Here is a 12626-nt window from a genome sequence, read left to right as displayed (position 1 = left end):
GGGTTTGCTGATTTTAAAAAGGTGCAGGTGCGGTAGTAGGAGAGAGCGGCCCACCGGTGGATGGATTTGTGGACCAGAAGTGGCTGAAAAAGAAGGGAACAGTTGGAGATAGCTGGAGTTGTGCCTGTGACACAGGTGAAGATGGCGGAGGATCAGGGACCAACCAAATCCAATGGTCGACAGAGCAGCTGGTGGGCTTCCTAACGAGAAATTCACCCAGCAAAAGAAGGAGAATTGGGAGGAGCTGGGTAGGGGTGGTGGACCTGATAAAGGCAGGGATCAATCGCATGGAGATAAGGCTGGAGGCCCCGAGCCAGAAGATGGGAGTACGAGGAGCAGCTTGGCTCGATGGCAGCAAGATGGGGATGATGCAGTATCAATAGGGGTGGCTGCAGGAGAAGTGGAGGACCAGAGAATCAGTCTTGCAGGCAAAATTTGAGCATTCTGGGACCACAAGACATGGGAGCAGAATTGGGCCCTCGAGTCTGCTCTGCCATTCAATCATAGCTGATATTTTTCTCATTCTCGTTCTCCTGCATTCTTCCCACAAGCCCCGATCCCCTTATTAACCAAGAACCTATCTATCTTTTTCTTAAAGACACTGTGATTTGGCCTCCATAGCTTCTGTGGCAGAGTTCCACATATTCATCGCCCTCTAGCTGAAAAAATTCCTCCTCATCTCTGTTTTAAAGGATCGTCCCTTAGTCTGAGATGTGTCCTCTGGTTTTGGTTTTTCCTACAAGTGGAAACATCCTCTCCATGTCCGCTCTATCCAGGCCTCTCAGTATCCTGTAAGTTTCAATAAGATCCCCCTCTTCCTTCAACTAGTAAAGACCCAGAGTCCTCAACCGTTCCTCATACAACAAGCTCCTCATTCCAGGGATCGTCTTGTGAACCTCCTCTGGACCCTTTCCAAGGCCAGCACATCCTTCCTTAGATACAGGGGCCAAGACTGCTCACAATACTCCAAATGGGTCTGACCAGAGCCTATACAGCCTCAGAAGTATATCCCTGGTCTTGTAGTCTAGCCCTCTTGACGTGAATGCTAACATTGCATTTTGCCTTCTTAACTGCTGACTGAACCTGCACATTAACCTCAAGTGGAGATGCCGGCATTGGACTGGGGTGAGCACAGTGAGAAGTCTTACACCAGGTTAAAAAGTCCAACAGGTCTGTTTCAAATCACGAGCTTCGGAGCACTGCTCCTTCCTCAGGTGAATGCGGATCAATACCTCTTCATTCTTACCTGTTGGACTTTAACCTGGTGTTGTAAGACTTCTTACTGTATTAGCCTTAAGAGAATCGGAACAAGGACCCCCAAGTCCCTTTGTGCATTTGATTTCCCAAGCATTTCCCCATTTAGAAAATAGTCTATGCCTAAATTCCTCCCACAAAAGTGCATAACCTCACACTTTTCCACATTGTATTTCATTTGCCACTTATTGCTCACTCTCCTAGCTTGGTCCAAATCCTTCTGCAGCCCCCTTGCTTCCTCAATTCTACCTGTCCCTCTACAGATCTTTGTATCATCTGCAAACTTAGCAACAGTGCATTCAGTACCTTCTTCCAGATCATTAATGTGTAATGTGAAAAGTTGTGGGTCCCAGCACAGACCCCTGAGGCACACCACTAGTCACTGGCTGCCATCCTCAAAAAGACCCCTTTATCCCCACTCTGCCTTCTGCCAATCAGCCAATCCTCTATCCATGCCAGGATATTACCTGTAACACCATGGGCTCTTAACTTATTTAACAGTCTCCTATGCGGCACCTTGTCAAAGGCCTTCTGGAAATCTAAATAAATCATGCCCACTGGTTCTCCTTTGACTAACTTCCTTGTTACCTCCTCAAAGAACTCTTGCAGATTTGTCAGGCACGACCTCCCTTTGACAAAGCTGTGCTGACTCAGTCCTATTTTACCATGCACTTCCAAGTACTTCGCAATCTCATCTTTAATAACAGACTCTGAAATCTTACCAATGACCGAAATCAGGCTAACCAGCCTATAATTTCCCAACTTCTGCCTCCCTGCCCTCTTAAAACAGTGGTGTTACATTAGCCGCTTTCCAGTCCTCTGGGGCCCTTCCTGCCTCCAGTGATCCCTGAAAGATCATCACTAATGCCCTCCACAATTTCCTCAGCTATCTCTTTTAGGATCCTGAGGTTTAGTCCATCCGGTCCAGGTGACTTAGCCACCTTCAGACCTTTTAGTTTCCCCAGAACCTTCCCCATAGTAATGCTCACTGCACTCACCTCTGCCCCCTGGTTCTCCTGGAGCTCTGGCATCCTACTGCTGTCTTCCACCGTGAAGACTGATGCAAAGTTAACTATGCAGTTTGTTTGCCATTTCTTTGTTTCCTATTATTACTTCTCCAGCCACATTTTTCAGTTGTCCAATGTCTATTTTTGACCCTCTTACCTTTATATATTGAAAAAAAACTCTTCCTTTATATTATTAGCTAGCTTGCACTCATACTTCATCTTCTCCCCGCCTTATTACCTTTTTAGTTATCCTTCTACTCGCTTTTAAAGGCTTCCCAATCCTCTGGTTCCCCACTAATACTCACCACTTTGTATGCTTTTTCTTCAGCTTTTATGCTGTCCTTGACATCCCTCGTCATCCTCCTCGGGATGCATTTCTGTTGTGCCTCCCTAATAACCCCCAAAAAACCCTGTCATTGCTGTTCCACTGTCTTCCTCGTTGGGCTCTTTTTCCAATGACTCTGGCCAGCTCCTCCCTCAAGTCTTTGTACTTACCCTTATTTAATTGTAATACCGTTACATCTGATTGCAGCGTCTCTCTCTCAGACTGCAGGGTAATTCTATCATATTGTGGTCACTGCTCCCCAACGGTTCCTTCACCTCAAGTTCCCTAATCAAGTCTGCCTCATTACACATCACCAAATCCTGTTCCCTGGTAGGCTCTATCACAAGCTGCTCCAAAAATCCATCTCTTAGACATTCCACAAATTCTTTTCTTGGGATCCACTACCAACCTGATTTTCCCAGCATATTGAAGTTTCCCATGATTATTGCAACATTGCCTTTTTTACATGCATTTTCTATCTCCCGATTTATTTTCTGCCCCACATCCTGACTATTGTAGGGGGCCTGTACATAACTCCCATCAGGATCTTTTTACCTTTGCGATTCCGCCAACTCTACCCACAGAGATTCTAAGCCTTCTGATCCTATATTGCTCCTTGCTATCGATTGAACTTCATTCCTCATTAACAATGCAACCTGCCCCCTTGCCCATCTGCCTGTCCTTTTCATAGGACATATATATCCTTGAATATTTAGATCCCAGTCCTGATCCCCTTGCAGCCCCGTCTCTGACTCCTGCATCGGTTCCCATCCCCCTGCCACATTAGTTTAAACCCTCCCAACAAACACCTCCCCCCCCCCCCCCCCAGGGACATTGGCTCCACTCCTGCCCAGTTGCGGACCGTCCGGTTGTACTGGTACCACCACCCCCGGAACCGGTTCCAATGCCCCAGAAATTTGATCCCTCCCTTTTGCACCATCTCTCGAGCTATGCATTCATCCATCAATCCTGACATTCTTATTGACTAGCTCGTGACACTGGCAGCAATCCTAAGAGGTCCTACTTTTTAGTTTAACTCCCAACTCCCTGAATTCAGCTTGTAGGACTTCATCCCATTTTTTATCTATATCGTTGGTGGCCTATGTGCACCACAATAGCTGCTGTTTATTCCCCCCCCCCCCCCCCCCCCACCCAGAATGTCCTGCAGCCGCTCGAGACATCCTTGACCCTTGCACCAGGAGGCACATACCATCTGGAGTCTCGATTGCGTCCGCAGAACCGCCTTCTATTCCCCTTTCACTATAGCCCTGCCTTCTTCTTCCTGCCCTCCTGCGCAGCTCCCCCAACAGTATCCAAAGCGGTATATCTGTTTTGCAGGGAGATGACTGCAGGGGACACCTGCACTGCCTTCCTATTCTGCTCTGTCTTTTGGTCACTAATTTTCTATCTCCCTCAGTAATTTTCACCTGCAGTGTGACCAACTCGCTAAACGTGCTATCGATGACGTCCTCAGCATCGCGGATGCTCCAAAGGGAGTCCATCCGCAGCTCCAGAGCCATCAAGCGGTCCAACAGGAGCTGCAGCTGGACACATTTTGTGAACGTGAAGGAGTCGGGGTCAGTGGACGTGTCCCTGAACTCACACATCGCACACGGAGAGCATGCCACGGATCTGGGATCTCCTGCTTTGTCTTAAACCTCAGGTTAACTTATACAACTACTTACCAGTCAAATGAACTGAAGAGTGACGTCACAGGAGGGTTGTGATTTATTGGCCAAGTGAGGACTGCCCTCCTGTGACGTCGCTCTTCAGTTTCTCCCCAGTCTTTACTGAAGTCCCGGCTCGATATGTGCAACCACCGGTTTTGCTCCGGAGCGACTGGATGAGAGGGTTTCGGGGGGTGGCAGCGAGCGGGGATCGAGTGGTTAGCGGTTTGTTTATAGATGGGGCTTTCCGTGTTTGAAAGAGTTGAAGGAGGAATGGGTTTGCTACTTGCAGGTGAGGGACTTTGTGTGGAAGCAGGTATCGACTTTCCCACACCTACAGCCCCAGGGGCTACAGGATGAGGTAGTGTCAAAAGCAGGAGTGGAGGAGTGAAAGGTATCGGAAACCTATGAGCTTATGGTTGGGAGCGAGACGGGATAGAGGAGGTGAAGTGGGAGGAAGAGTTGGGTGGGGAGTTGGAGGCTGGGTTATGGGAGGATGTCCTGAGGTGAGTCAATGCGCCCTCGTCGTGTGCCAGGCTTAGCCTGATACAATTTAAGGTAGTCCACAGGGCACATATGAGTAGATCCTTGGAATGATAAATGTGGGCGGTGTGCGGGTGGACCTGAGAATCATGTCCATGTTTTGGGCATGTACTAAGCTTTGGGGATTCCGGCAGGGGTTTGCTGGCGCCATGTCGGAGGTACTGAAGGTAAGGGTGATTCCGAGTCCAGAGCTGACGATTTTTTGGTGTGTCAGAAGACCCAGGAATCAAGAGCGAGAGAGGCTGATGTCTTGGCCTTGCCTCTCTGGAGCTTGGTAGACTGATCTTGTTAGCATGGAGGTACTCGAAGCCCCCAAAGTCAGGGTGGTGGGGGAGCGGGGGGGGCGGGGGGGGGGGGGGGGTGCAATGACATGGCGGGGCTTCTCAGGCTTGTGAAGATTAAGTTTGCACCTAGGGGATCGATGCAAGGTTTTGCATTTTATTTACCTTCCAGATAGAGTCCATAAATGTAAGCTCCTTCTCTAGCAGGTTGTGAAAAGTCTTCCTTCAGTTTTTTAGTGACATCCACTATTAGGTGCATCTTATCCAAGGGCCATTCATTTTTCCTTGCCAAACTTTGCATTACAGCTGAAACATTTTTGGAAATTTAAATGAAACCCAAGTCACAAATTGAACAGATGCCTTGCAATACTAAGAATATCCAAGCCTACAGACCATTGCTGGAAAATGGGTTTGGAATAGATAGATGCTTGATGGCCAGTGCAGACACGATGGGGCTCTCTCTATGATTATCATAGTAAGAAGTCTTACAACACCAGGTTAAAGTCCAACAGGTTTGTTTCAAACACGAGCTTTCGGAGCACAGCTCCTTCCTCAGGTGAATGATCGATCGACAGTTCCAACGCGCCACAGCAAAAAACCGCACCGACCTCCTCAGAAGACAAACACGGGACACTGACAGAGTACCCTTCGTTGTCCAGTACTTTCCTGGGGCCGAGAAACTACGACATCTTCTTCGCAGCCTTCAACACATCATCAATGAAGATGAACATCTTGGCAAGGTAATCCCCACACCCCCACTACTGGCCTTCAAACAACCGCGCAGCCTCAAACAAACCATTGTTTGCAGCAAAATACCCAGCCTTCAGAACAGCAACCATGACACCACACAACCCTGCCAGGGCAATCAAATGGCTTCAATGCGACGCACGTCATGCGTAGTTGCAACACCGTTCGTATACCATTAGTAGCTCACCCATGATTCTCTGCTCCCAATGGGATGAGTTCCCGTTGACGCGGACCACATGGACTCTCACAAATCGTGAACCTGGCGTGGTGGCTGCTGAGAGAGTTTGTACGGACAGTGTCCAACACCGCGAAACTTCGTCAACAGTCATGCCTCTGGCCGCGGGAGGCTTCTGCCAGGGCTGGGAGGGTGGCCAGGTGGAGGGTGGCCAGGAGGTGGGCTGAGGAATTGGGGTGGACAGGTACGCAACACCATTACCACAGAGGGCAAGGCAGCCATGCGGCTGCGCACACCACTGACAGCCTACTTTGGACTTGGTGCCCTGGGTCGTATAGGTGACCCTCCCGGGGCGCCCCCCTGGGTGCCCTCTGGCCCCAGCTGACCCATCAGCTGTATGGGTGCTCTAGCATAACCTGTCCCAACTTTTTGGCCGCGATCAGCGTGTGTGTGGGGGTGTATAGTTTAAGCGCAGCTGCAGCTTGTCAGCCTGCGAGTGTCCATCATGGACACTGCGATTCCCGCACCATTTTTGGTGGGTTTTGATGGTGTTCCTTGCGGCGCCGGTGCTGGACCCTCACTGGTAGCAGAATCAGGGCAGGTGTGGCACCAATATTTCTGACGGGAAACTCCACGAATTCTCCGTTTGCGTCAGCACCTAGATTCAGAAACGGAGAATCCAGCCCACAATCTTTGAAATAGAACAATTGATCAAAACCTTCAGACAGTTGACAGGTTTAGAGTTTTTCAAAGAATTATGAAGATACGCAAAATCATGTGCACAGTAGATTTCCACTGCAATTTTAGTTTCCATTATTATCCAAACTTATTTCATATCTACCACTATCACCTTTTAGCAGAACAGTCACCTGCATTTAATATTGAGATGTAAAGTAACATTTTTATAAAGTTTCAAAATAGACTATACTTTGAAAACACTTATAATATTACCTGTAAGAAAAGATTGTGGGTTGAAAAATCCAGAGATCCAGATTACACTAGGAAGGGACAGATCCTGTGTCCAAGTGTCAAGTTCATGGCAACGAAGAAGAAGATCACAATACCTTCAATAAATAAAAAAATGTAATACATGTTACATGTATTGTACATGTTTTTATATACACATACGGCTAACTAGATTTGATTTTCCCTTAACTCATACCATTTGTTCATTGGATTTATTTATTGTCACGTGTACTGAGGTACAGTGAAAAGTATTTTTCTGCAAGCAGCTCAAACATTTAGTACATGAAAAAAATTACATAATAGGACAGCACAAGGTCCACGATGTAAATACATAGACACCAGCATCGGGTGAAGCATACAGGAGTGTAGTATTAATCAGGTCAGTCCATAAGAGGTCGTTTAGGAGTCTGGTAACAGTGGAGAAGAAGTTGTTTTTGGATCTGTTTGTGCGTGTTCTCAGAGTTTTGTATCTCCTGCCAGTCGGAAGAGCGAGCAAGCAACACTCTACAGAAAGTGACCATAATACGCAAATCTGTGATTCAGTCATCCAGAGATCAGGAGATGGATCGTTAACGGATGATCTAAATATACAGGTGTTGGAAATACCATAAATACCTCCTTAAATTTATGTTATTAGATTCTCAGTTCTATGGAAGCTCACTTACAGTCCTTTAGTTACACGATATTGTGGTAAAATAGACAGCGGCCTGAACCTTAGGCCCAATATAAAATTGGACACTTTAAGAATTTGACATTTTAAATTAAACTAGTCAGCTCCAGACAGGCCTAATAGGAATTTGAACAGCCAAGTTCGAATCCACTGAACAGAGACAGTCAGGACAAGTCTGGGCCTGCCCTGTTAACAAGACATCAGGAAGGCAGCACGGTGGTGCAGTGGTTAGCACTGCTGCCTCACGGCACCGAGGACCCAGGTTCGATCTCGGCTCTGGGTCACTGTCCGTGTGGAGTTTGCACATTCTCCTCATATTTGTGTGGGTTTCGCCCCCACAACCTAAAAATGTCCAGGGCAGGTACATTGGCCATGCTAAATTGCCCCATAATTGGAAAAAATGAATTGGGTACTCTAAATTTATATTAAAAAAACAAGCCATCTGGAGACCCATTTCTGACACCCAGTCTACCATATATGGAGTAAGATTACATGGGAACAATACACCGAGAGATGGACCCCTGGGAGTGGGTTCCTGGTGTCCTACATAGTTGCAATTGGCAACTCCATCAGATGTTGCGACCCTTGTCCTGAGACCTCATTGGTTGAGGGCTAGAGAGCCTTTGGAAAGGCATGAAGAGGGGTATAAAGATCAACCACCCAGGACCCTTCCTAGCAAACACTCGTGCTGAGGTAGCAGAGAAGATTCGACAATAGACCAGAGGACGGAAGGAGGAAACGTGCGAGACCCACCTTTGCGGATTAAGGCCCTGAGACAACCGAGACTTAGAGAATTGGACCCGCAGCTCAATTGAGTTAATCAGCACGAGTAGTATTAAAAATCTTGGGGTTATTATTAGTTGGGATAATTTAAGGGGGATAACTGTTTTACTGTGTTTAATAATAAATTTGTTTGGATCATAATCTTGCATTTGTCCTTTGTTCATCTCGCAAATAAAGGCACCTGGGTAAAATGTCTGAGGAATAAACGGCTCGAAGTTTCTGAGGTTTCACAGACAACAATATAATCCAGGGATGTTGACACTTCCCATTGTGATGCTTAAAATGTTTCATATCTATTCAAAAGCAGAGTGGGCATACAGCTGGTGAGATGAAATGTAGTCTGTTTTATTTCCCATCACTTATTTCAATAATACAATTTATCTCTGTGAAATAATTAACACATAACACTATCCACCCCCTACATTCCCAATTGAAGGGTTGACATTCTTTACTAATTCAGTTCCTTATTCCTTTGTTGTTGAGAGCCTTTTGCTGCGTATAACGATCTACAGGTACACAGCTCTTATGCTTTCCAGGCCCAACTCCAGTGCCAGCTTAAAGTATACTTACTAACTCTGCACCACATGCCCCCCCCCCCATCATATTGCTGACACCAATTTAACTTCACAGTGACACCTGCCCTTTCATCATGAATAGCCATGATGCAGCAGCAATGAGTGAAACATTTTCAGATAATATGAAACAAGGGACAGTGGTATCAAAAGATGATGCTCTGAACATATAAGGGGTGGGATTCTCCCAGCCCTGGGCCGGAGAATCCCTGCGACTGGGCCATGCCACCGGCATGCGATTCGCTGGCGTGTTTGGTATGGCGCCAGTCGCAGGCCCGCCGATTCTCGGCCTGGGATGGGCTGAGTTGGCCGCAGTTAAACGGTGAGTTCCACTGGCGCCATCCTCACCTGCTCGCAGCCGGCGGGAACTCTGCGTGCAAGGGTCGAGTGGCGGCGTGTGGGGGGAGGCTCCGACCCTGGGGGGGGCCTCCGATGCGGCCTAACTCACGATCGGGGCCCGCCTATTGGCGGGCCGGCCTCTCTGTCCCCCAGCCTCTTTCCATATGCGTCGGCCCCCGTATTCCTGCGCCATGTTGCGTTGGTGCCGGCGCCACTGCGCACGCGCGGTTCCCGCGACGCGCAGTTCGCGCCGGGATTGACAGCTGGAGCGGCATGAAACCGCTCCAGCGCCGTGCTGGCCCCCTGTAGGGGCCAGAATTACTCCTGGCAGCGGCCTGTTCACGCCATCGTGTAACGCGACGGCGTTTACGACGGCGTGGATACTCTGCTGCGGGATGGGAGAATCCTGCCCAAGAAGTGTCCGAAGTGCGCAGAAAAATGGCAGATGAAATTTAATCCTAAAAAAATGCATATACTAAAAGAATTAATTCTTAGAAAATAGAGCTTACTCTTGCCCTTGAGTACTGTTGTTGCAGAGATCCGAAGTATTCAAGTGCAAAATGCAGTGAAAAGATGAGGCTGAAGTGTGAGTTACAAGGAAAGACCAGATAAAGTTGGTTTTTCAACTTGAAATGGACATGTCTTAGAGATGATACTTGTAAAAGATGAAGGAATTAATAAAGGCAAGTTAAAACATTAATTAAAATTCAGATGAAGATAAGGGAATTCAAGTTCAAATCAGCAAAAGGTTCATTTAAGACAGATTGCAAGAAATTCTTGACAAAAAAATTATCAAAACTTGGATTGGACATCCAAAAAATGTACTGAAGACAAACAGTCTGGAATCGTTTAAGAAAGAAAGCCTTGCATTTATATAGGGTGCGTCATTATCATTGGTCATCTCAAAGCACTTTGAAGGTAATAAAGTACTCTGGAAATGTAAACATTATTGTACTGTGGGACCAATTAGATGTTGCAGTGAGTGGGTGAGTGGATTGCTTCAGAAAACATGGTTTGAGATGGGCTGAACAGCCATTCTCGTCTATAACTATCATGTAAAGAGAAGGAACCAATCCCTTTGCCTCATTAATAGGCTTATACAAAGGTTTCTTCCTATTACATTGAGAGACAGTGGTGTCACTGAACCAATAATCCAGAGGAAATAAACTCAAAAAATGTTCGATAAACTCAGCAGGTCTGGCCACATTTATGGAGAGAGAAACACAGTTAAAGTTTGGAGTACATAGTTCCTGCAGAACTGATTTGGGATAGAAATGTGATTAATTATATAACTGGAGATGGGGGCTGGGGCAGAACGGAAATACTCTGTGATAAGTTGGAGCTGAGGAGTGATTGACAAAGATGTCATGAACATAAGACAAAGAAGATGTTAATGGTGCCATTAGGGACTGAAGAGTGTTAATAGTGGCAAAGGTCAGATAGCAGAATGTTTTAATAGGAAAACAGGTTAGTGCACAGTGAGTGAAAAACTGAACAAGTGACAGTGTCCATGTGGGAAGAGTGGGATTGTGTTGAGGCTAGCCAGGGGAAACAAATAACAGAAAAAAAAAGGGGGAGGTCAAGATGGAGGGGAAAGTTCACAGTCTAAAGTGTTGAACTCAAGGTTGTGTCCAGAAAATTCCAATGTGCCTAACTGGAAGATGAGGTGTTGTCTTCCAGTTTCCATTGGGCATCACTGGAACATTGCAGCAGGCCTAGGATGGGCATGTGGGATGAGAACAAGACGCTGAGTTGAAATGGCAAGTGACTGGATAGTTGGGGCCATGCCTGCAGACCCAGTGAAGGTGTTCCGCAAAGCATTCGCCGGTCTGCGTTTAGTCTCCCCAGTGCAGAAGAGATCACATTGGGAGCAGCGAATACAGTAGATCAAGGGGCTGGTTTAGCTCACTGGGCTAAATCGCTGGCTTTTAAAGTAGACCAAGCAGGCCAGCAGCACGGTTCGATTTCTGTACCAGCCTCCCCGGACAGGCGGCGGAATGTGGTGACTAGGGGCTTTTCACAGTAACTTCATTGAAGCCTACTCGTGACAATGAACGATTTTCATTTCATTTCAAGTTGAAGGAGGTGAAAATGAAATGCTGCTTCAGCTGAAAGGAGTGTTTTGGTTTTAGGACAGGGAGGAGGTAATGGGATAGGTGCTGCGCCTTCTGCAATTTCTGCAAGGTGCTGAGGGAAGAGCAGGAGGGGTTGGGGGCAGTGGAGAGGTGGACCAGGGCGTTAAGGAACGACCCCTGCGGAGAATGCTGACACGGTTGGGGGGGGGGGGGGGGGGGAGGTGTGGAGGTGAGGGAAAGTTATGTTTGGTGGTGGTCTCATGCTGGAGTTGGCAGAAATGACAGAGTCATCCTTGGAATGCGGAGGTTGGTGGGGTGAAAAATGAAAACATGAGGGACCTTGTCATGGTTCTGGGAGGGAGGGGAAGAGATGAGGGCAGGGGTGCAGGAGATGTGCCAGACACAGTTGAATGCCGTCTACAGGGGGGGTGGAGGGGGAAAGGGGGGCCTCGGTGGAAGAAAAAGGTAGATGAGTTCAAAGCGCTTATTTCAAAAGTGGCATCATCAGAACAGATGCAGCAGAGACAGAGAACCTGAGAGAATGGGGCAGAGTTCATACAGGGACCAGGGTATGAAGGGCTGTAGTTGAGGTAGCTGTGGAAATGAATATTGGTGATCAGTCTATCGCCAGAAATTAAGACAGAGAGGACGAGGAATGGAAGGAAAGAGTCAGATGGATCACGTGAAGCTGAGAGAGGGGTGGAAATTGGAAGCAAAATCAATACATTTTTCACAAGGTCAGGTGAAAGCTCAATGAGCATGGGTTCAAATCCATCATGAGCAGCTGAATTTACATCCAATTAATAATATCTGGAGTTGAAGGCTAGTCCCAGGAATGATGCAATGAAACTATCATCAATTGTTGTAATAACCCATCTGGTTCATTGATGTCCTTTAGGTGAAAAAAATCTGCCAGCCTCATCTGGTCTGGTCTCCATGTGACTCCAGTACCACAACAAGGTGATTGTCTTTAGCAGCGCCCTGAAATAGTCTAGCAAACTGCTTAATTCAAGGGCAGTTGGGGAAGGGCCTCAAAAGCTGGCCTTGTCAGCAACATCCACATCTCATGAAAGAATAAATTTTAAAAAATGATCTGAGCTACCTCACACTATTCAAAATATTTCATTTCATTCTATGATGATACAAGATAATGTATTGTGACATCTACTTGCAATGGACATGATTTAGTGTCTTTGTTATGAGCAAAGGCCTTCATAAACAG

At 47.0% G+C, this 12626-nt stretch overlaps 1 protein-coding gene across 1 annotated transcript in view; it reads right to left on the bottom strand.

The window, feature by feature from the left end:
• Positions 1-12626, bottom strand: part of LOC119962305 (dynein heavy chain 11, axonemal-like) — a 95948-nt gene that overhangs the window by 1856 nt on the left and 81466 nt on the right. Inside the window, 2 exon segments of the mRNA XM_038790291.1 lie at positions 5243-5383; positions 6951-7063. Coding sequence (XP_038646219.1) covers positions 5243-5383; positions 6951-7063 — 254 coding nt within the window.

Source organism: Scyliorhinus canicula, chromosome 2 (assembly GCF_902713615.1).
Source record: "Scyliorhinus canicula chromosome 2, sScyCan1.1, whole genome shotgun sequence".
NCBI lineage: Eukaryota > Metazoa > Chordata > Chondrichthyes > Carcharhiniformes > Scyliorhinidae > Scyliorhinus > Scyliorhinus canicula.
The sequence above is the reverse complement of the archived record's forward strand: the minus strand, read 5'-3'. Positions and strand labels throughout refer to the sequence as shown.